This window comes from Fistularia commersonii, chromosome 18 (genome assembly GCF_037954325.1).
Source record: "Fistularia commersonii isolate RoL2024-O1a breed Wild chromosome 18, RoL_Fcom_v1.0, whole genome shotgun sequence".
In the NCBI taxonomy this organism is placed as follows: Eukaryota; Metazoa; Chordata; class Actinopteri; order Syngnathiformes; family Fistulariidae; genus Fistularia; species Fistularia commersonii.
Window position 1 is genome coordinate 10,487,772 of NC_141301.1, and position 24,756 is coordinate 10,512,527.

A 24,756-nucleotide genomic window follows, 5' to 3' on the forward strand; every position below is an offset into this window, starting at 1 on the left:
TTTTACATCAAGTGACTACTATTTTCAAAGGCTTTTTGAAGTCTGAGACTATGGGCCACCCATCAAACAAAGCTAGGAACAAGGCACCTCCCAGTCCCTTCATTTACTTTAGATCAATCTTTAGATCAGTGACTTCCATTCAAAGAATTGCCAAATATGTTAATCTCCAATCATGTAGCTTCTTTTGTCTAAAGGTATGATCAACATATCTTTAAGTTGTGCACTGTTTTGTAAAGACTGTGTTCAGAGCTTTGGAAATGAACCAGACGTCACAGACTTTTCAGCATGACTTCTTTTAATATGTGATAACATTACGCTTGTATACAGTAACCCGACCCTAAAAGTATTTTGAGAAGAGGCGTGCCTCCTACTTTGAAAACCTCTGTTATGGGTTACAAAGATACAGAATGAAAAAAAAAAGGGAAAGCAGGAATAAGTAACACTCGGAGTCAGTGGATTTTCAGTATCGCAGACTGAAATCGTAGCCGCTGTTGACAAGTAAACAAATCTTCACATAGGACACATACACTTCCGAATACAGTGTATTCATACAAATCAGAAGCGCATGCAGTCTTCGCCTGCTACGCCGAGAGCAGGTGTACCTTTTGTGTTGTTCAATAATATGAGGCAAGGTGTTATGGCAAACTACCATTCAGAAGCAGTACATGATGCCGTGACAACGGATCATAGCTGAGAAGAATAGAGGCATATCACCGAGAACACAAAGGCTGTGTGTCTGTGTGTTCTGTTGATGGCAGCAGAGGTGAAAGCGGACTGTGAATGCCGTGATTATAGAAGGGAAGGAAAGCAGGATGTAAGACATGTAAATGAGGTTGCTGGTTAGAGAGACGTGTATCAGGGACAGGTGTTGTGATAACAATGTGAATGAAAAACATGGCAAAAGAGGCTGATTGTTGCTGAATCGGGAGTATCTACGTGTTTGGCTCGGGCGCGTTCTCACAGCAGATGGTTGAAAAGAGAGTACCATACATGTGGAGAGGTCTTTGTGTTAAGGATGATTAAACTGGAGATTAGAACAGGTGTCTCTTCTTTACACCGCACATTTTGCTCTTCAACATCAGGTTCTTTGCTTTTCTAATGCCTTTGTGTTTTTTACAAAATGGCACAGTCAATATTGATCAGGTAACAACCTCCGCCCTGTGAATATTGTCGTAAACAAAACAGAATATCAAAATATATCATGTCAGCTCCATAATTTTATTTCATGCATAAGTAGATTATTTGTTCTTATTCGGAGCATTTTTATATGCAATGACATATCTTTTATTTCAACATGTATAATATGTGATATTGATATTAAGCTTTGAAAAAAATTGATAAAGTCGCATTGACTTTTCATAAACATAAAAAAATCAATTACAACGCGTATGATACCTGGTGGAGTTATCATGGCTGTACTGCTAAGTGGTCGAGGTTGCAGACATTAACTAGATAGTAACATTATAAAGTTGGTACAAATAGTTACATTAATGTTCCAGATTTGTTAGCTTGGATGCTTGAATATCTCAAGTATAATAAAAAGTACAATAGACTAATAAACAGAGTGTACATTAAAGCACCTTAAACAAATACATATTATTTTTCAAAGCCATTCATCTTCCTAAGATGCTTTTTTTTCCCTGCGCAAAGCTTTGGTCTGAAAAAAAAACAAGTCTAGCTCCTTCGAACTACGCCCACAGCAGCTCAGGATGACCGTCTCTTTCCTGTGGATACCTTTTTCACTCAACAAACATTATTTTCTGCTGACATAACACAAAGTAGGCAAAAGCTGAACTTTGTATCAGGATAAAAAAGACCTACATCGCCTTTACTTCGGCTATACTATGTCACCACCAGTGATGGGAGAAAGGACTGCAATAACAGTGATAGCCTTTGTCACAGGATGAGAGGCCATATCAAGGCAGGAAAAGAGGAAACACTAAGTCTGATAAGTGTCCGAGAATGCCCTCAGTCTCTATATCTGTCCCAGCAGTGAGCGTTAGCAGGCAGCTTGCACTTATTCTTCTTGCTGAGCTTCAATACCAATGGAGCTATGGGCAAGCCAGATAAGATTCTGCTCGGTAACCCCTGACCCCAGTCTTCCTAGTTCTCAGCACCAGGTATTTGGTCTGGCAGGAATTGTGGGTCACTCCCTTCAATAGCATTTCCCTCTCACAAGAGGTGATGTCTATTATGGGCAGCTGCAAGACTGTTCAGATGTTGCCAAGGGATCCCACCCAATGCATCCTTCTTCTAGGTGACACAAAATGTATCGCACCAGCCGGGTGATTCTTCCGGATTATTTATGCCCGTTATGGGTCTATTGTTTCTCTGATGTGTTGAGATGCAATGGCCTCAATGCATAAAATATTCCTATGTAGTTTGTGACATCCCGCATTGGTACAATTGACCCAGCGATGGCCTACGAACTTCATTGTTGGTAAAATAATGGAAATGATGGCCGTGAAATAAGAGACATTATCCACCTAGTGCACAATTCCATGATGATGATAATGATGAAGTCCTCATAGCCCATGTTTTCATCCGGCCACAGTGCCATAATTTTTTTTTTTTGCATAGATTCAGTCAAAAACGTACACTGTTGTGTTGCATCTTGAACATTTGTGAATCTCAACATTGTCCGTTTATTTGATATGGCTCTGAATGGTTGACATTCCAATGCATTATAGCACTGATCGTGTATAATATACAATATATATGTATAATAGATAATGTATTCTTAGTGGTTAAAATGCATATCCCTTTCCAGTCATGTCATCATATATATATATATCTTATAACTGTTTTTGAAGTTTTATTCATTTAACTTATCTGGCCACCCCAATGGATATTGCAAACGCCAAATTATAAAGAACCATTTCTTATGTTTTGTTTTTGTTTTGAATCAATTCTCCATTCATGAAACCGTCTTTTAGAAGACGCATTTATCAACCTTTTTTTTTTTCTTTTTTTTTTTCTCAGTATTGCCAGATGTTCAAGTTCAAAATGCCTTTGGAGAACAGTCAAATACCATACAGACTCTTTGGGGTAGAGTAAGCAAGAGCGTACAGCAGGAGACAACCCTTAATCTGCTCCAGACTCTGTGGTGTAAAATGCAATGTTATGAATAAAAGGGAGCATATAAAACATGGAATGTAGCAGCTATGAAAGTGTGTGTGTGCATGCGCGCTTGTGTGTGTGTGTGTGTGTTTGTGCATGCGTGTATCTAAAGACTGTGTCTACTATTTGTCTGTTGGTCTGTCTGTGTGTGTGTGGGTGGGTTCCTGCACGTCTTCTTGCAGCGTATGTAATGCAGTTTTGTCTTTGTCTATTGGAACGTTGAAGGAACTTTTGAATTTTAATTTGAATATTAATGTTTACATATAGTGTAACACACTGAAAAGGATCGGTTCTTGGCATGTCCTCCATATACTCTCTGACTTTTTAACTTTTTCCTTTTTCTTTCATCTTTGTTTTTACTGCTTGAAATCTTAGAATCCGTCACATTAAGCAACAGGACTCATTTTCTCCATTTCTTCTCCTCACATGAGGAAAGCTGGTGTTTCAGCTCGGGGAACGGATTCATATTCCAGATTCATATGCCAATTCAAAGTACCAATAAAGTGTATTGAGACTGTTTACCTATTTATGAATACCAGTAATTACTAATATTGTTATAAACCACAGGGAATCATTGAAGATGAAAATGTCTCTGTGAAAAAAGAAAAAAAAAACACATTGGAAATTTGAGAAGATAAATTTGCATATCCTGCGGATTTCTGCTCACCACTAAAGCATCTCTTTAGAGCTTTTGTAACTTCTGTATTCTGTTATTCTTCTCATCTTATGGTTTATGCCTCTCCCAGATGTTTTTAAGCACCTGTAATAGAGGCTGTAGTTCACCCTGTCTACGACTCTCTCCTCAATCCAATCCATAACTGAACTCTCTTCCTCCTCTCACTTTCTCCGTCGACCTCATCCGCAAATCCCGCGTCTCTTTCTTTTTCTCTCGCTTCGTCTTTCTCTCCCTCAATGTTATCTTTTTTTCTTGCGTCTCTCCCTCTCTCTCTTTCTCTCTCGCGCCGTCTAGCACTCGGGCCTTGTTTTGACTAACTGGTCCTGCAGTCAAAGTCTCCCAGGAGCGTGCACCACACCCCAGACAAGAGTGGAAACTGGCTCAAGTCGCAGTCAGAGCAAAGCCTGGAAAAATGAAAGGGGGGATGAGGGAGCTCTGTGTGTGCACATTTGGGTCTGTGTCTGCATTGCTGGCTCAATTTGCGTACCCCCAACCACTTCAGCTTTTTTTTTTTTCTTCACATTTTACATCTGCTGCATCTCCTCCTGCAATTTCACTTGCTTTCATCCACATTAGACTTCTAGAGGAAAAAAAAATAAAAATAAAAAGCATGGCACCGTTGTGCTTGCTTTTTCTGCTTTCTTTTAGGAAGGGAAATTCGTTTTTTTGGCCGAATTTGACCGCCAGTCAGCAGCTACAACAAGGCTATTCTAAAGATGTTAATGGTCGCTAAATATCAAGCACCTCTGCCAGGCCATTCCAGACAGAAGCTCGCTTTTGCCACTATTGTTTTCTTTTCAAATTCCAAACTTGTGTTTCATCTTAGCCTTTTTGTCAATATTTTTCTTCTCCCTCATGCATTTTTTCTTCACTTTCTTTTTCCTTTACCATTTCGCCTTTGCTCTTTATTTGCCCACTTACTTGATCGGCATCTTTTTCAACCTCTATGTACTTGTAGATTGAGGTGGCCTTGTTGTGTGTGTGTGTGTGTGTGTGTGTGTGTGTGTGTGTGTGTGTGTGCGTATGTGTGACTGTTTTTTCTTTTTTTTTCAGGGTGGTGGATGTGGATGGGGTGTGGGGGGTGGCAGTGAGTAGAGGGGAAAAAAGGGCCAGTAAAACAAAGAGAGGTTGTCTGCAGGCGAGGCAGGCAGGAAACGCAAGTCTCTTAGGACTCTCCCCTAGTCACTGCTCCTTGGCTATCCTACCAACCCACACCAGATTGAACCTGACAGCCCCCTGAGCCACGGCAGCCCACTTGTTCTTTGTCCCCCTTCTCCCTCTTTTATCTTTATTTTTTTATTTCCCCACCGCTTCATTTGAGTCTTTTGATCAAATTTTGATTCATTCACTCCCTGCACGTTAATATTCTTTGACTTAATCCGTACATATATATTTTTAGTTTCTATAAGTCTTCCGAATTTAATTTTAATATAGCTCTTTGTACGACCCCGGGACCCCTCCTCTTATCTGCCAAATGGAATGGGCCCTTTGATGAAAACGCTTGGGGTGAAAAGTTGAAGTGTAAGAAATTAGGCAAGAGATAAAGAGGTGCCTGAAAATGATATGTTTGCAAATGAGCTAGGGAAAGCAAGACAATAAAACTTTCCATGAAAGTATGACTCGACTTAAATTGTAAAATTACATTTGCATACATAATGAGTCGTTGTGACGCATTGTCCATCATCTCCTCTGAATATTAAGTCCAGAATCCATGGTGAATACTTCTGTGGCATTGGAAGGGCCAAGATAAGAATGAATTTATGCTAAATTGAATATAGTTTTACAGTGAATTTATATTATGGTATGGTGAGGTGGTTTTTGTTAAAGTGCCATGGTTTTTGTCTCCACTAGAGGGCAGTATTGCACAATATTTAAAAATGGCAGGACGTGGCAACAACAGTTGATGGTGATCTAATAGTTATTGTATTTGGTCAGGTCAAGGTGATAAATGACGGCAGCATTTATTTGTTAGTGTATTGTCTAAAAGTAATCTCTCTATTGATCAATGGGTCACCTGTGCCGAATAACATATGAAATGCTCATATCCGTCAAAAAGCACACGTCCAAAGTACTGTATATTCTAACCTGTTTTTTGGAGTCAACACATTTGCAGCTACAATGATAAAATCTATTCAAGTAGCCTATACTCTAACAGTCATAATTAACTATACAAATAATGCACATATTTAGAAAGGAAAATGCAGCATAAAATAGAAATCAGTTTAGTAGGCGTGTGGTATTTATTCTAAAATTCACATTGTATTTAAATTCACATTGTATTTGCAATATAGTAATATCTACCAATCAATGTGTAATATTCAAACATGGAAGATTGGTGGCTGCATTCAATTTTGATCATATTTGTGTGCGTTTAAAATGATCAGGCATTATTCAAATGCTTGGTCCTGTTCCAAATAAGAAAATTACTCACAGTGGCCAGTTAGATCCTATTGATGGTGTTAATTTCACATCCATTATGCTGGAAAAAGTATCAAGGTCCACGCGTTGATCCTGCTGACAGCAAGTGGCCGTACACTCGCTCCTCAGAAAATTCAGCTGGTGCTGATGGGAAAAAAAAGATTGCCTCTTGACCTCCGAGCACCTTGCTGGAATTTCTATCATCATTATTTCTCTTTCGGTTGCCTTCTTAAGAATGACACTTCCTATGAAAAGCACAAAGCAGAGTGACAATTTCGATTTGAAATTGTGCAGAATAAAGTAAATATCATATTTTGCCAATGCTAATCAAGATATTTTCATGTGCTTTAGGTGGATTAAAGGTACTGGCTAGGTGTACTGAACGTGCAGGGCCATAAAGCTATAGACATCCTGTTCTATGCGCTTGTGGTGAAAAGCAAGATGACCTCCAGTAACAGTCTGTTTGAAGCATATGCACACAGAATTAATGAATCCATTGGCTGTTTGTACAGGCTTCATGCAAAGACATTTTTTGGTACAAACCAGATGAAAACCTGATGCACGTCCTCTTGATATTCATTTGCGTTGCACATTTATGTGTTTGATTTGCAAGCTTGTTCTGTTAACTGAAGTTGCCATCAAATATAGCACCGTCTATATCTAAATCATCCCTTTGCATCAAGATAAGCAATCTTTCGCTGTCCTGATGCATTTTGAAGAGCAACAACTGGGTATTGATAGATTTATTGAAGCAATTTGGTGTCTGTGATACGAAGAGGACTCATCTTTGAATTTTAGATGCAGTTTAAATAAACGCACAGCATTTTGTTCTGACAGTATTCAAATGTATATGGCACTAAAAGGCTTCTATATAGTTCTACCGCGCCCGTTGAGAGGAACTGGTGATTGAAATAAGATGGAATACATATTAATAATAGACCACTGGCTTTTCAGTATTTCAAATATATTAAATCAAAACCCTTTTTTTTGCTTTGTCAGACCCTTCATATGATGCTGTACGGCGAACAGGATGGTCAAACAACATGCACAGTGCCAAAGGTGAGGACAATATTGAATACTTGTTTATTTATCTTTGAGCCGCTAAGAAAAGCTTAGAGCTGCTATGCTATGCTAAATATGTGCACAAACACGGACTTGTAGTAGCACATGCAAATGAACATCTATTGTAATTTCACCACCAATTAAGTTTATATGGGAGGAAATTATCCCCATCATTATTAATGCATATGTTCTTATATATAGCGTGACTTTCAACCGAACATATCAAAGCCACTGTAAATAGGCTAACGTATAGAATCTTGTTTTGTTATTTAAAAAAAGACAACATAAAACTTGCATCGCACTGTGGGCTGTTTGTAAAACCAGGAACTCAAGACATCCTGTAGATTAGAGCGTTTGCTGTTGTCAGAAAAGGACCAGGGGTCAATGAGTTTTCATTTTTCTCTTTTTTCCCTTCTGCTTGCAGGCTCACCCGTGGTAACTCAGAACGTGACTAAGACAGCTGAGCAACCCAGAGCTCAACCAGGTAAGAGCTCACTAGATTTACAATAACAATAGCGGTCTAGCTTGGATTATAAATATGTGTTTGGTCTTTTTACCAGTTGATAATAACACTGCTGGAATTTGATAGAGTTGCTTATTTCTTGATTTTTGGTGAATGGTAAAAATCAATGTGATACCTGAATTACACAGCTTCCTTCAATATTAAGCTATTCAAATAATATCAAGGGGTTCATATATTCATATTTTTATTTCAAACATGCAAGGTACAGTGAGTAGGGTGGCCGTGTCCTGTGATTGAGTAGCAACAAGTCAAGGGTGAATACCACCTTTTGCACAATGACAGCAAGGATATGCTCCGGCTCCCGCGCAACACTGAGCGCAGGATAAGCAGAATCGATAGTGAAGATTGGCTAATCATGTAAAAATTTTAGAACTCCTCTGTAGACCCTTGGTGGGGGGGGGGGATATTATGAGTTTGAAGTCATAAGGCTCAAGTCTTTGTCAAGTCAAATGCCACTGTTGTGAAGTTGCATATCTGTTGCATAGCTGGATCCCGAAATCATGACATTTACTGGTCGACTAATCCAAGTCAGAAGTCTACACCCCTGGTGGAGGCTTCATTTTACTTTTAGAATCACATTGATCTGTTCAATGACCAATAAGTGTTTGATTATTTATCCATAGATCCATACCAGATTCTCGGGCCCACTAGTAGTCGCCTAGCCAATCCTGGTAAGAAACAGCATTTGTACTTGTCACACATTTGCTTTTATTAAATTCCTGTCTTGAAATTTCAGTGTGATAGGGTGAGTGTAATTGTTTCTGCATATTTCTACTCAGGTTCTGGTCAGATTCAACTTTGGCAGTTCCTCTTAGAGCTCCTGTCTGACAGCGCCAATGCCGGCTGCATCACCTGGGAGGGCACCAACGGTGAATTCAAGATGACAGACCCCGATGAGGTTGCACGGCGCTGGGGTGAGCGTAAGAGCAAGCCCAACATGAACTACGACAAGCTGAGCCGTGCACTGCGCTACTACTATGACAAAAATATCATGACCAAGGTGCACGGCAAACGCTACGCATACAAGTTTGACTTCCATGGCATTGCTCAAGCACTGCAGCCGCACCCAACTGAGTCCTCCATGTATAAGTACCCCTCGGACCTAGCGTATGTGCCTTCCTACCACACCCACCAGCAGAAGGTCAACTTTGTATCCCCTCATCCTCCATCCATGCCAGTCACCTCCTCCAACTTCTTTGGACCAACTGCTCCATACTGGAGCTCGCCCACTGCAGGCATCTACCCAAACCCAAATGTTCCCCGTCACCCTAACACCCATGTGCCGTCCCACCTGGGTAGTTACTATTAAACACCTCTATGTCATCATCCACTATCCGCGAAAAACTCCACTCTTCTACAACAATTTCCATGATTGCCGGCCTTCACTCACAGTGACGCTGATGTAATGAAGTCATTGAAAGCCTCTGCGTCTGAAGGAATCTTTCTTTTGAATGAAGGATGATGAAATGAAAGGATATTATTTTAACTGTAAGAATCTTTAAAGAACTGGATGCTTGGGTCCAAAATGGAATACTACTTACCTTTGCAAGACTAGCGACTGTTTTAAGTTTTGTACGTGAGTCTGAGTTTCTTTTGTGTTCCTCTTTCTCATCCTCGTAATAGCTGCCGTGAGCTTTGTTGTTGGCCTTTCCAAAACCCTCCCCAAACCAAAACCTGAGGACAGAAGAACCACCTGAGTGTGTCTGCCCCCTCATCCAGATACCAGACATGGGCCTATTATTTATAGGTCTCAATTTACATCCTCCTGAGTACATTATGTACATTAGGCTTCAACGCATCTGCTCTTTCCACTGACTACAGTCTTGTCAGGGTTTCTTATTCCCATCACATCTAGCCTTGTTTTTCCACTGTCCCTGCTCATCTGTCCATCTGCTTCCTTTTATGTGTGTGTGGAGAGTCTTCTGGAATTCGCTGGACAAGAAGGAGCTCTCAAACAGATGGACTTTTCTCAGCACTGAATGAAATTTGGCAACTGGAATATGCCATTCACAATTTAATTTATCCTCCAAACTGGAAGGCAAGAGAAGAGTAAAATACCGGAGAAGGACGCGCTGTATGTTTGCTGACCTGGGTCAACTTATTTACTTAAAATGGTTTCTGTGTTTGTGTGAGGAGTTCAAGAATGAATGGGCAATGAATCCATTTGACTCTGTTTTGCTGAGGAAGCTGAATAACATATAATTGTAGAAATTTGCAACAATGATTCAACCCAGGTCAGAAATTGTCAAGGGCCACACACTAGGCCTTTAAATGTTGCCACGGTGTTGCCTTTTGCCATTTCCAGAGGTTTTATCACTCGACCGTGTCAGTATTAATGTGAATGTTGTATGGTTTATGAAACGTGTAAAAAAGATGATGCCCTGCAGGAAAACCTAAATATTTCAGATGTTTCCATTCAATTTGGAGATCGTGTACCTCCAGCTTAGCTGCGAAAAGAGACATCTGCTGAGATTTCACATGTAAAATGCCCTTTTTCAACTGTATGCTGCTTACTGGATACTTTCATCCATCGTGCCTTACAGTGCCGTGAGTGCATAAAGTTTTACGATGTGACAAACGAGAATCAAAGCGAAAAACCCTCACAGTGCCTTAACTGCTGTTCCGTACAATGTTCTATTCATTAAAGAGATACAGCATTGCCTTTTAAAAGTAAAAGATGATATACTAGTTATCTTTATTTCTGACTAGAAATTGGAGAATTTTGGATTCTGAACAACACTGATTATGGTGTCTGCTCTTTCCTTTGGCCAGTCGGGACCGTGTAGGTCATACAGAAAAGTGGCTTTGCTACGAGTCATTTCAAAACATGACAGTTAAGTTGCATTTACCGGGGCTGGATCCTAGTTTGAGAGCAGCATGTATGTTTCAATGTTAGTTTCTCACTGATCGAAATTCCAGCAAAATGCACAGGAAGCTCAAGGCAGGATTTTATCATCATCTAATTGTACCGTGTCCATATCCACGTTCAAGTGTTCAAAGCTGTTTATGGAAGCATATTCCTTATCCAGTAGCTGAAAATGGACACATGAAAAGTAAATTACTTTGGACTAAGTAGTTTATCCGAGAACAAAAACCAATTAAGTATGACGAGATGAAACAAAGAAATCCTCAGATTCGCAAACGCTGTGCGTTTGTCAGACCTATTTTGTATTATTTTATAAGCATCAGTCAACTAGGCATTAAAGCAACTTACTGTATAAATTATGCAGAGTTATTTTCATATGTGACACAGTATTGAAAAGTCAAGAGAATTAATACGAGTTGACCTCGGTCAAAAATGCAAACCTTTTGAGTCCATTTCTGCTAAGTAGTTTGTTCAGCATTTTAAGTGTTTAATATTTGTACATTTGGGCAATACATTTTAACTTTTTTTTGATTGTTTCTTGTTATTGTAATTACGTCAGAAGTTCAATTTGTAACATATTGAGTGCCTCTACATGCACAAATTATCTCTCTGTATTCCCAACCCCACAAATGTCTGCTTGAATCATAATCCAATAACCCAGGGATTCCTTTTCTTAATATGCAACATGTGATTATGATGGTTCTTCTTCTACCGTTAGTCACTATTGATACCAAAAAGGCCTGGAATTGATAGCTTTCCCTCTGCATTGAAAACTTTCAGGTATTTTATATAAATTATACCAGCAATATCCAAACCGGCTGCGAGTTTTATAGCTTGAAGTGATCAATAAAAAGGGAACACATCATTTGTACCATGAAAATATTCTAATGAACCCTTAACATTCATGTTTAGCAAATAATATCAATCAAAAGGGATCTGTGCTACTTCATTTATGCTATGTATTTTGGAAATATACATATATATATATACATATATATATGTATGTGTGTGTGTATATATATATATACATATATACATATATATGTATATGTATGTGTGTGTATAATTTTGCAATTAACCAATGTATTAATATTATAATTATTTTTATTGTCATTCCAGCAATGTATGAAGTAATACCTTTTGAAAAAGGGCTTTTGTATAGGAAAATGTGACACAATAAATGTTTTTACCTCTCATGTTATCTCGATCTCTTATCTCTCTGTCAGAGAATATGAGGTGCATTTTATTCGCGTTCCATAGTGTAGCTGAACCATTTCTGCCAAACAGGCAGCGCAGTTTTTATAATGGTATTATTCATCATATATTTGTTGAATCTCACCAAATTAAGGGTAAGATTGGCAATGATGGTAATGTGTTTTACCAATTTCATTTATAGCTCTTAGAGAAGAAATTATGGGCTACAGTTTTGTTTTTGGAATAAATCAATGTTGAATATGAAAATTGGACATCCACGGAAATATAAACATGTGAATGCTTATCCATGCCTTGACTTCATACAAACTGGGATTTTGTATGGCTGGATTTGAACCCAATTCATCGGAAATGGTATGAAATCAGGTTTGGTACTTCAGACAATTCAGCTATCTTTCAAAATGCACATTGTGAAAATAGATAAATATAGCTTGTAACTCTGGCAATGAAGAATGAAGAATGGCTTTCAACTAATTTGACTTCTGTTTTGTTGTTGGACATACTAATAGCCTTTACTCTATGTATCACTGTATTTCTATACAACTCCAGTCAGACAAGGGTATATACCTTTGTAAAAGCTGTGAAAGTACAATATTTGATACTGTAATTTTACCAACTGGTGAGTTCTGGTTTCACCTTCAGCAACAGCAGGTAAAGTAATTGGCTCCAAGCTATAGTGCCAACATCCACAAACACTTTGTCTCTGTTGTGTTGGATCCTTATTTGCTGTCACAACTTCACTTTGTTTACAGAGGAAAATCCTTTATAAGGGCTGGCACCTGTCACTATGTTCCTTTGACCTTTCAGATCGCAGTACCAACATGGTTTCAACACAGAGACACATTTTTGAATGCAAAAATAGTCTTTATTAAAGTATTGTTCCCCTGAGATCATATACAAAAAGACTAATAAAGTGTGGACTGCATGCAGCCATAATTCTTTTTTTTTTGTTGTTTTTATTCGTTTTTATTTTTCCGGGAGCTCTGTTCTCATAACATCACTCAAAAAGGAAATCACAGCTACGTCACCATTGGCCTCGAGCCTAGAATTCTGCAAGTAGCTTGGTGTTGGAATTGTTAGGGATACCTTAGTGGTTCAAGTGTTTCTTCTCTGCACCAGCTTACCATGAATAATACGACTGTTGTCTCAACCATGACAAGAGTACGCAATGCTCTTTCAAGTGTTAAAACACAGCTCAAGACATTTACTTTGCTTTTCTGTCTACATGTCATACTTAAACCCCAGCCAGAGATAAGAAGCTAAAATTAGAGAGTCTAAATATTTAGGTTTTTCATTTATCTGTTTTTTTTTACTTGCTTGTTTGTGTGTGTGTGTGTGTGTGTGTGTGTGTGTGTGTGTGTGTGTCTGAAATCTTTCTTTCTTGTACTTGAATTGAAGCTTATTCATCTTACATGACCTGGCCATTCTTTTCAAAACAGGTTTTTACTCAATAGACAATGACAGGTGGGGCGTTACATACAAATCGTACACAATAACACTGCAGGCCAAAGGAAAATTATATCGTCTGTATGGGGAAAAAAAGCAAGTGGGTTTTCTTTAGTTAACATTTAAAAACGATAAAATGCTCTTGCTATGATTTGTCGTTCCCCTCCTCCTTCCAGTTCGTCCCCCAGAGTCTTTAAGAGTTTGTGGATCAGAGGTTCAAGCCTCTGCCAGAGTAAGTCTTCAATTTCCATTAATATGGTCTCTCATCTTACATCTTTGTTACATTCCCATGATCATGGATGTCAATGACTTCAAATCCCCGGTTATCGTGTCCATCTCGAGAGTGGTGATGATGCCCCTTGATGTTGTGGAAACAGTATGCACAATGTGCAGTGGCCACCGGCACCACCTTGGAGAAATTTGAGAAGTCGACTCTATATTTGCCCTCTTTGCTTCTGGAGATGATTGGCAAGAAGTTGTAGCCCCACATGATCTCTTGGGGAATAAAGGAGGTCCGGACCTGGCAGGAAGAACTGGTGGACTCTGCAGTGCCATCGAGGAAGACGACCAGCTCGAACTCCTGCTTGTGGAGTGTGTCTACGGCCATTTCAAAGAATGGACTATTCTTGTTGATTACATGATAGAGTGTGAGTGGACATACGAAAAAAAGATTGTTCTTCCCAGCATCCACCGTAAACTCAATATTCACTTGGTCCATGATGATTGTTTCCCCATCTGGCGTATTTGTTGTCCTCAGCAGTTTGCCGTATATCTGGCTTCCTATCATCAGGGTCTTACGAAGATTAGCTACTCTAATCGACAAACAGAGAGTCCCATTTTTGGGGCTGATAACAGCCATGTCACTAAAAGTGATGGTCTTTGCTCTTTTTTTCGGCAAAGAGATTTTGGACAGGATGATGCCACACATGAAGCAATTGATGATGGCTCCAAGGAGGGATTGGATGATGAGAAGAGCCACCGCACCCGGGCAAAGAGGGGTGAGCGCTCGCCCACCATACCCGATGGTCGTCTGGGTTTCTAGCGAGTAGAGGAACGCAGTAGTAAGTCCTACAACATTATCGACGCAAGGCATGTGGTCCGATTGAGGGTTTTGCCACGACAGATCTCCGTTACTGCGGGCGATCCAGTACCACAGCAAACCGAAAATGAACCAGCTGAGGGTGAAAGAGGCAATAAAGAAGAAGAGGACAAAACGCCATCGGATCTCCACAAAGGTGGTCCAGAAGTCAGCCAGGAAGGCAAAGTGTTTGCTATACTTTATGTTTCCAAATTCGATGTTGCAACGTCCGTCTTTGGTCACAAGTCTGGTCCTGCGGCTCCTTCGTTCGACCAGATAGTCTTGGATGCGTTTACTCACGGCTCCAAACATTTTCAATCTAAAATAAATGAAGAGTAATGAGAGAAAACATTGAACAGGTATCATGCCAAATAGTCAACCAAACCCATCATCAACAAACGTATTTTAATCGGCTTCGATGCCGTGCTAATAGAAATCATTTCCACTTTAATGTCGCACAACTAATGAAAACCAAACTATCACGAGAAGCTCAGACAAAGACACAGCACACTCTCAGAAACAGTGAATGATGGTGTCTCAGTGTTATTTTGCTGTTGCCAATCACACAGCTGCTACACAGGTTCTCCAACTGTCAGTCATCCAGATACAATTTATTGCAATCAAAGAGCAAAAGTATGAATTGATGCATGCTGTCGGGTGGGAGAAGCGGAGAGGAAATGCTGGCGGTGATAAAATCCTAACCACTGTTTATGGCTAACTAAAATACAACAATGCTTAGTTTGTAAACTTTGAATAAAACTAGGATAAAACTTTGATTTATTTATTTGACTGAATATCGTCTATCTTACTATGGTTACATAACTGATTCTCTCTGTGGACTCTTTCAGAATAGCCTCATATGTTCCGAGCTGCTCCGTCCCACTGCAGTTTAAATCCTCAGTGGGTGAATGCAACACGGCAGAAAAGATCCACATTAAGACCTCAAATTTCCACCCAAGCATGAAGTATTAGTGTTGGGAATTTGTATGTGTCTTAATACAAGTACCATATTTGTTTGCTAAGTTTCAATGCACCAAAAATGAATGAGGCAGTAAAATGATTTTGGCAACTTGAACTAGTAAACCATCTGTTCGCAGACATTTTTGACTTTATTCAAACTCAAAGGTGTCAGAGAACCCTTCCAAACACAACTGGAGTGTGATGGATGGCGGCTGAATTTTTTTTGGCTGACGAGACAATTTTAAACAAGTAAAAATAGGTGTTCCACGTAGACGTACAAAATTCAACGTTAGTTCACTAGGTGCTAGACCGTTGGTGTTTATTGGTACAAATCAAATATTATACCGGGTTAATGTGTTGCACTTCCAGAAATTTTTCCAAAAGACCTCTGATAAGCTTATCTTTTTATTTTTATATTTATTTAAGTGCTAGTCATTTCAGATTTGAACAAGTAATTTGTGTTCCATTTCTTTTCAGTTATACATAAATAATTCATACATAAATAAATGGCGTTTCAATATTTATTTATATGTCCAATTTTAAGTGACATTCTGATATAATTTTAGGTATCGTGGATTAAATTTGTGAAGATGATAACCAACAGTAGTGCTTTTGAAATAGGAATAAAACCCTGGGATTTCTGTGATAATTCGGCATCAAAAGCATTTTTACAGTAGAGTTCAGATTTTGCCACAAGCGATGGATTATAAAAAAAAAAACAAAAAACAAATGTGCAGTTCAGTATCCTTGATTCTTTCCACCAGACAATGGGGTGCTCCACTAAAGCTGTGTTCATTGACCGACTGCAGACTGCATTGATGAATAATCTGTGGCTGCGGTTGAAATGCTAAAGAGGTGAGTCACACTTCCATCATGCTTTTGAGTATTGGCCCACTTACTTTCCCTCTAATTCAGGGTCATCACAAGCCTTACATTTCTTGTTACATTACATTTCAGACATTACCATGTCTGACATTAGCAATTAAATACTGGCACGAAGTAAAAACAAGAGCATTTTTTCCATATGCTTGTACTTTACAAAAGGAAGCATGAATATACCATAGATGCTTGCCCTTTTAATGCACTACAAAAATGATTTAATTAGCTAATTCACATAGTGTATCGATTCGAATAACATTTAACTTATTTCATTTTTAAAAATGTCTTAATCATGTTTAAATCATACTGCATGGATTGCACCACACATTCTCACAAAGGCTCCATATCCTTCAAGTGTTGCAAATTCAGTTTACAAGATTTTTTTTTGGCTTGAACTCACCTCTGGTTTGAAGTCTAAGTTGTATCAAGGCACATCCAGGAGAGGATGAAAAGCAATATCCAGCTTGACCTCTCTTCTGTCTGCCGCTCTCACAAGTGATTGAGAAGGTTTTTGGTGTGTGTGTGTGTGTGTGTGTGTGTGTCCCCCTTTATGCCTGTTTGACAACACCTGTGCACATTTATACTGTCCTATCACGGTGTGCTTTGGATCATCCAGGTATGTTTACACCCACAGACGCACCAAGTGGCCCTCTGCCTCCAAACACAGAAATACATGTAGCCCCCTCCCCCTACTGTAAGAAGTTATGTTTACCCCACAGATGCCTGGCACCAAGGGCCAAGCTGACCTTGATGTGTAGATACACTCCCATTTTAACGTTGGAGTTGGGATGAATTTATTCCCAAGATATCATTTTCTGTTTCACAATTGCATCAAATGAAACCCGTGAAAAACAGCCATAGGAATATTGAAAATTGAAATGATGTGTACTGTTCTATCAGTAGTTGGTTCTCTGTGTCAAAAATCAGGATGTGCATTTGCCGAAATCCAGATGATTTCCAAGAAACTAATTTTTATACTCAAAGAGAGTGGCAACGGTAATAACAATGTTTTATAAAGATCATGCTTCTTGTTCTTTTTGTTAAGATTTTAAAACGGAAAGAAAAATGTTTGTTTGTTAACATTTCTACACAGTGCCTCAAAGGCTATAATATTTCTAACAAAACCCCGGGCTAAATACTAATTTTCAACCACTGCCCTAGTTTAGGTACAAAGCAGAGTTGCAGCATGAAATATTGGGAATAAAGGGAGAAATTAAATACCACTAATATGCCAGAAAACACTTTGGGTCTCAAAAAAATTACTGTCGGAGGTCAAAGAGGTGGCTGATCTGTTTTCTGAGCTGAAGATTTTCCAAATGATAGGAGGAGAATAGTTTTGAATTGCGATGAGAATCATTTTTCATTTCTTTTGTTATCTGCAAAAGTGAGAAGGCTCTTACACCCCTCACCCGCTGCAGAATGTGTATTTTGCACCCAAAATGCAATGCTGTTTACACACAACGAGCTCTGTGTCGTTGAAGATTTTTTCATCAATGCAATATTAAAGAAATTCATTTTTTAAAACACTTTTTATTCTAACGTAGGCTTTGTTCAGCTTGTTTACTTTCCTTTTTTTATTTCAACAAAAGGCCAGTAGACGTGATAGCTACACTGAATGCTGGGCAGGTTTGGTGAGCTACATGGAGGCACAATAGAGGCCGCGTTTGATTGACAGAAATTACCAAGACAATGGAGAGAGAGTTACTGCCATTGACCAGATTGATATAACGGCTCATTTAATTCTGCACTTGCATGTCACTGAAACAGCGCCGTCGTATCCCACAGTCCCAAAGCTTTAGGATTTTCTCCATTCCCCCAGTACACACAGATTTAAGTCATAAAAACCCTCTACCCCCCCACCCCCCACTTAGAATACACTGCAGCTGAAACTGAAACTGTAATGCACAATTCCTCCCCGGAGGTTTAAGGTTTCTTTTATATAATATGGGGAGTTTCTTTGGGGATTTGCTCTGGTTCATAATGGCTATTAAACAAAAATCAAACCATTGCACTTGACAGTTTTTCAGGGGAAATTTTAAGACTTTTCAATATCCCTGGTGTCATTGCAATAGAATGCAGTGTTTATTTATTTGATCGTATATGTCTTAAAAAGGATGAAGAGAGCACTAAACAAATTACATGAAATTCATCCCCACTTTTTAAGTATTTATGGATTCACCTTATAGGTTTTGTCATTTGTACCTGTTTGGCAGTTTAAAATTAGTTTTTGATTTTCTTTTTTTTATCAGATGTTGATTAAACTCAATAATATAAAAATAACAAATATGTGAATAATATAAAGAAACCTTACATTCTACTATACCACCATTGGAGTTTTTAACCAATTTTGTTATCAGTGCATAGGGGTTTGTGTTTTTTGTATAAATTGCCCAATCCACTTACTGTTTGGTTAGGGTTCATGCATTTACAGTGTTTTCAATTAAAGGAAAAAATGAAATTCTCAAACGAGTGAACCTGTTTCAGTGCCCTGTTGCAAAGCCTCCAGGGTGATGCTGTGGCATGCAACTTGGGTTGAACCTTTTGTACTTTGACAAAAGCGATTAGCACAAAAAATGCTCGCCTGGAGCCCTGATCAAAAATATGAATGGCTAACAGCCATTGCAATAGATCTCTCAAGTTGATAGTAAACGATAGGAGTGTCTTGAATATCAATTGGAGCAATGAAGTAAACAAAGGTGGTTTCAGTGCCAGTTTTGGTTAATCAACTTAGGCCTGGCGGCTAATGATGGGGCTGAAAAATACACGATGGAACAATATGCATTGTATCAGATAAAACTACACTCATTTTAGATATTTCCCCTGAGTAATTGGACACTTGATTGAATCAAAATAAAATCAATGGAAAGAAAAAGACAGATACAAATATTTGCCATTTTTTTATAACCACCTTAAATAGACTAAAAAAACAAATCAGGCAAATTGATTTATTTTAACTCACCAGCATTTTTTCCTTGGATCTGTTGTTCAAATTATATTTCTTTAGATTTCAAAGCATGCAAAATGTTTATACAGAGTACAGATTACCTTTGAAAAAAAAAAAAATCATTGTCTTGATAGACTATTACCAGTTGGTGTTAAAGATGTTAAAACTTTGAAAATCATTGTTGTGCAAAGTGTGTGTGTGTACGTGTGTATGAGTGTGTGTGTGTTTTGCTGGGTCATCATGTCACTGAGCATTTATATTCCATATCCATCATTCTCAGGGTAAAAATGGCAAAGCAGTAAATGCCAAGCACTCAACACCAAGCTGTGCAAATGTGCTGGTAAAGCATTTCGCTCTCATGACAATACAAACATGACCGACAAAGAAAGTCACACTTTCCCACCTCATTTTCATGATTCGTAGAGTGCAAATATTATATTTTTGCCACGTGTAGGAAGAAGAAAAGTCTGGTGATCAATGATCTTGAGATCAATGCCTTCAGTTGATGCCTCTGGGTGCAATACATATCAAGAGAAGCCTGCAGATGAGGACTTGGGGTGTCATGCCTGTTGAGGATGAAGATAAAATGCCAGGCCTCCAGGGTTTCTGGTGATTTTCCTCAGGAGGATGTAACATTCCACCTGCTGATGCACTCAATCTCTCACCAATGGAGACTGATGATTTTTTTTTTTTTTTTACAGAGGTCTTATTTATCTGGATGATCATAATACAGCGGCAGTTCAAAAGTTGTTTATACAAACTGTGGTTATTTGTGTTATGCGGGGTCAAATACTGATTCATGTGAGGTACAAATTAAGATCAACCAACACATTTCTTGATTTAGTTAGTCAGCAACACTGAAGTGGCCCCCTTGTCCCACTGTGATCACATTTCTTTGTTCTCCCCTATTCTGAGGTTACAGAGTAGGTCTCTCTGAACATTGAGCACTCAGAGGACTTCAGCCTGATTAAGCAGCAACATACACTGAATAATGAGTCATTGAAAAGAAAGAATACAAAATACCAACCCTCATAAAAGGTTAAAATCACCTGCTGGGTTGTTTCCCTTGGCGCAGCGCTCTGCCGAGGTGCAATGTATTGTGTAGACTAAGTTTGATTTTGCAAGATGGAAGGTGACTCCACCTCCCACCCCCCCTAAAAAAACAAAAGAACATTCTCCATCTTTGGGGTAACATCGTCACTCTGCTGTGGATTCGGCTACAGTTATATATCTTATTTCACAAAGATACATCTCTGATTTTAGATCTGTTTGTGTTTCGGATTGAGATTCAACAGAGCAAAAATTTACCATCTGATATGAAGATAAATATTTGCATTTGGTTGTAATGACAATATGAGTTGTATTTATATATCATTTTCATTTATATATTTTTTTCCCTACAAAGTATTCCAATAAACCACAGGAGGGTCTCTTCTTGCAAATTAAAACCGAAGCTGTACCACCACAGACATCTAAACAATCATTGTGCACCATGGGATATATTAGGTATAAACAAAGTATTACAATGTTACACAAAATTGTGCTTGAATATAAATTCAACAACTCAATGACAACTGACAACAACTCTCAAGCGGAGATGTTTATTTTATTTTATTTTATTTTATTTTATTTTATTTTATTTTATTTTATTTTATTTTATTCTATTTTATTTCATTTTATTTTATTTTATTTTATCATAGAAATGCTTAAACTTTTTTTATATTGTTGAAAAGATTTTTCAGTACGATTTCTAGTCTTTATTGGCCATTATGTTTGACCAAATATGAAAATAATAATAGTTTAATTTGAATTTATTACTTAATAAATGTTGCACAAAAATGCACATTACCAGCATCACATTTTATTGAGGTAGGATGACATTTTACAACCAGTGGTGCTTGAACCCAGAAGGATATGCGCTTTAACAAGAGTTGGAACGAGCGGAGCAGTTTGTATAAACTAGAAACCATCTTGCAACAGGATCACACTTTCCCCAACCTCAGCAACATATTGTTTTCCTTAGCTATTAAATGACTACTAAATATTCAAGAGAATAACAGTTGCTGTCTTTCAACTCAATCTGATATCCTCCCTAAACCTCCAGAGTTTGATACAGCAATATTATTGGGCTATTAGCTGTTTCAAGAATAATAACACCTCTTCCAACAGCACATCCAATTTTTAAGTATACTTTCTCTTGATCTACCTGTCAGTCTAGTCTGGAATACTTCAGGACTATATCTGTTCCAATTATGATATCATTTGACATCCATCTGCACACCAGAAAACAAATACCTGCTAAATTACTCAAACTGGTGGGTGCCCAGAGGAAACACAAACGGCCTCACAAAGGACTGAGATTTATGCCATTGACTGCACTGTAATCCCAAATGTTTTAAAACGCTCATAGCAACTCACTAGACCTAAACACTAACTGAGAGAACAAGCATGTCAACTGTTTTGTTTCATGTTGTCAGCATATAGCTCCACGGTGACTCAGTCACCACGGAAAAATAGTTGACCAAAGTTGAACAAAAAAAAAGACAGAGACTTAGGTATGTTTCAAGATGAGGTTAAAAAAACAAAATGGTCTTCTTGTTTGAATTTGATCTGACTTTCAGCTCGGGTGTTAAAAGCAGTTAGCAGTTAATCATGACTGGTTTTACTCCTAACTAGAAGGTGGTGATATCATTTTCCCTAATTTGTTTTTTTTTTTTTTGCTTCCATGTGAAACATTTTTTCAGATGTGATTTTTTTTAACATGGTGGCTGTCCTAAAAGCCTGAGGGAATATTTTTCATGACTGGTGTAATATATTCATGGAGAAAAGGACATGATGAGGTCTAGGGAGGAATGCACATGCCATGACAATGTAGCTGAAGCACAATGTGTGTTGATATTGATATATATGTACATTACTTAATTTAACTGTGCATGACTGTGATTCAACATAAAATCCATCGCTTTATCTTTTACCTTCTCCTATTTGTACATGTTGTGATGCTTAAATTTCAGTTGTTTCTGCAAAAAGCATCATACCTTTTCTAAGCTCTCTCTCCCCCCTCTTCTCTGTCGCTATCTTGCACTCTCAGTCTTTCACACACATTCAAACACACACACACGCACATACAAACACGCTCACATCAACACACCTACAGACACACACAATATTGATTATGCAATTCCACCCTTCTCCACATAGTGTCACCGTGACTAACTGTGGGTTTCCCGGATGGGCTTCATGACTTTTGATTGATCCACTTCATCCACTTAGCACGTTTAACTGAGAAACAAAATAAAAATTAGTTTAGTTCCAACTATCTGTCAGTTATTATGCCGGGACTCCAGTACTCTAACAGCAGATGATAGTCAGTCATCATTAGACCAGCTTTTCTTTTTTATCCCCTGCCCAACACGCTCAGCTTTGGTGTTTAAAAATTTCCCCAATCTCTTTCAGTATATCAGGTATTATATCTTCTTATTATTATTATTCTTTTAACTCCTCCCTTCAGGAGTCGCCTCAGCGATTCATCTCCCTCCATCTCGCACCACTCTCTATCCTCCTCTTTCACATCAAGGAACTTCATATCCTCTTTAACTGCATCTTTTGAAAAGGTCAATCTGGTAATTTCTTAGTGTATTAGATAGGTGTTATATCTGTAGAATCACAATTGATGCTAGTGCTGGATGACAGTATTGACAAAGTTGTCATAAGTTTACATTGAGAACACCAATAGGATAATGATTTTAGGTTACATTCAGCAAAATATTTGATTTTATCTATTTATTTACTTATCTTCATTTTAATTGTTTATTTATTCAGTATTCATTTATTCAGTTATCTTTAGTCATTCAGATAATTAATTTTGTTTTAACTGTTAAAATAGCTATGTAATTTCTAAAATTCTGTGTGTATATTTCCCCAATGGGGAATCATCTTATCTTATTATCTTACCTCATTCACCCTCAACATTCATACGCCTGTAGATGTTTATAATCCTACCTTTTTGAATGGTACTTCCCTAAGAAGTCCCTGGCTGAAGTTCTTAAAATTATGATGTAAATTTTAAACAGTCCATGATACATTCAATTTTAATGTATTTTTTAATTTTACTTTTATTTTTTTTATTTTGCATCTTTACAAAACTTAAATAACTAAATTGATAACTAATATGTTTTACATAATGAATCTAATAACACATTTTTGGATACCTCTGGCACATTACATTATATATTGATGTACATTGTACCTGTCAAAGGAATAAAATATAACCATATTTACAGATGTATCTCTGTAAACCCAAAAAACTGAGCCATATATCTCAAAGGAGTTGACTGAGACACATTTTAAGAAGGTGACAATTTGAAAACTGAGAATTATAATTGGGAGTGTAGACATGATTCATAACATAATTGGGACATTTATTTCTGGCATACATACAATAAAATAGTCCCATTAAATATTCATGACTTTATAATCAATAAAGTGGAATCAACAAATTACCTCTAAGATTAACCTCTGCATTGACAAATGTATAAAAGGCTTAATTATCATTTTACAATATAATGATGGGTTGAAAAAGAAATATTGGTTTTAAGGTGAAAATTGCATCCCAACATGTTTTTTTAAGGTTACACATTTTCACATCAAAAAATGATAAGCCTCACCATGCATTCAGACGGTATGTTATTAAATTCTACCCCTGCATTCTGTTCTTGGTGATGGCCTCTCGGTGTAAATATTTTAGACATTCTTTAACATCAGTGTTCCTTCCAGTGACATCAGCAACGCTGACTGAAGTACCGCTGTCTGATGTTTTTCTAGTATAGAATCTCAGAGACTATCACAACACAACACAACACAACACAACACAACACAACACTGACACAATTTTACAATTTATACAATTTTCTACTATTATTTATTATCATTATGTTTTTCTTATAACTCTGGCAAAACAATTTCCTTTGGGATCAATAAAGTTGTTCTTATTCTTATTCTTATTCTTACAACACGCACACACACACACGCACGATTTGCTTTGTAGTGATGTATTTATTTTAGTCGTCCACTGACTTCCTTTCCCACTCCTCTTAGTTCCAGGCAACCAGTAACACCACAGTTCAGAGCAGTCCCATAAGCTTTGACAAGAGGATCAATCACAGCTAATGAAGGAAGGGAGGTTGCGAGAGAAAGTGAAGAGGGGTGAATACAAAAGAGCACGAGTGTGCAAGGTGTGTGGATGGTGGGTGGGGAGATAACCGCAGCAAAGCTAGGAGTGGGAAGGAAATATCAGGAATTTGTGGTGTATTTTAATGAGTGGTGCAATTGACATTTGACATTAAAATAAAAATATTTACATACTCTCTTGAATTGTCCCCGTATGTTGCTGATTCATTTGATTTTGATCAGCATCACAATAATAATGATCATAAGATGTATTATATTATTAGAATATTTCTGAATGAACTAGCCATTTCATAACGAGGACAACCGAAAACGAAATCAGATTCACACTCATATTTCCTCTATTTACATACTTGTAATTCTCATCAACTATATAGCCAATGGG

General features: G+C 37.9%; 2 protein-coding genes across 16 annotated transcripts in view; one reads left to right on the forward strand and one right to left on the reverse strand.

The window, feature by feature from the left end:
* The window catches only part of fli1 (Fli-1 proto-oncogene, ETS transcription factor), a 31,553-nt gene extending 19,693 nt beyond the window's left edge, over positions 1-11,860 (forward strand). For all 15 annotated transcript variants that reach the window (XM_086164917.1, XM_086164916.1, XM_086164923.1 and 12 more), the window contains 4 exons: positions 7,214-7,273; positions 7,701-7,760; positions 8,423-8,470; positions 8,579-11,860. In XM_086164917.1, coding sequence (XP_086021043.1) covers positions 7,214-7,273; positions 7,701-7,760; positions 8,423-8,470; positions 8,579-9,108 — 698 coding nt within the window. In that variant the 3' untranslated portion in view covers positions 9,109-11,860. The remainder of the gene's footprint in view (positions 1-7,213; positions 7,274-7,700; positions 7,761-8,422; positions 8,471-8,578) is intronic.
* LOC147224351 (ATP-sensitive inward rectifier potassium channel 1-like) lies at positions 11,756-16,782 on the reverse strand. Its single transcript, XM_086164933.1, has 2 exons — positions 16,641-16,782; positions 11,756-14,720 (listed from the first exon to the last, which is right to left on the reverse strand). The coding sequence occupies exon 2, from the start codon at positions 14,711-14,713 to the stop codon at positions 13,592-13,594; it is 1,122 nt and encodes a 373-aa protein (XP_086021059.1). The 5' UTR covers positions 14,714-14,720; positions 16,641-16,782; the 3' UTR covers positions 11,756-13,591.
* Positions 16,783-24,756: the final 7,974 nt, after the last annotated feature.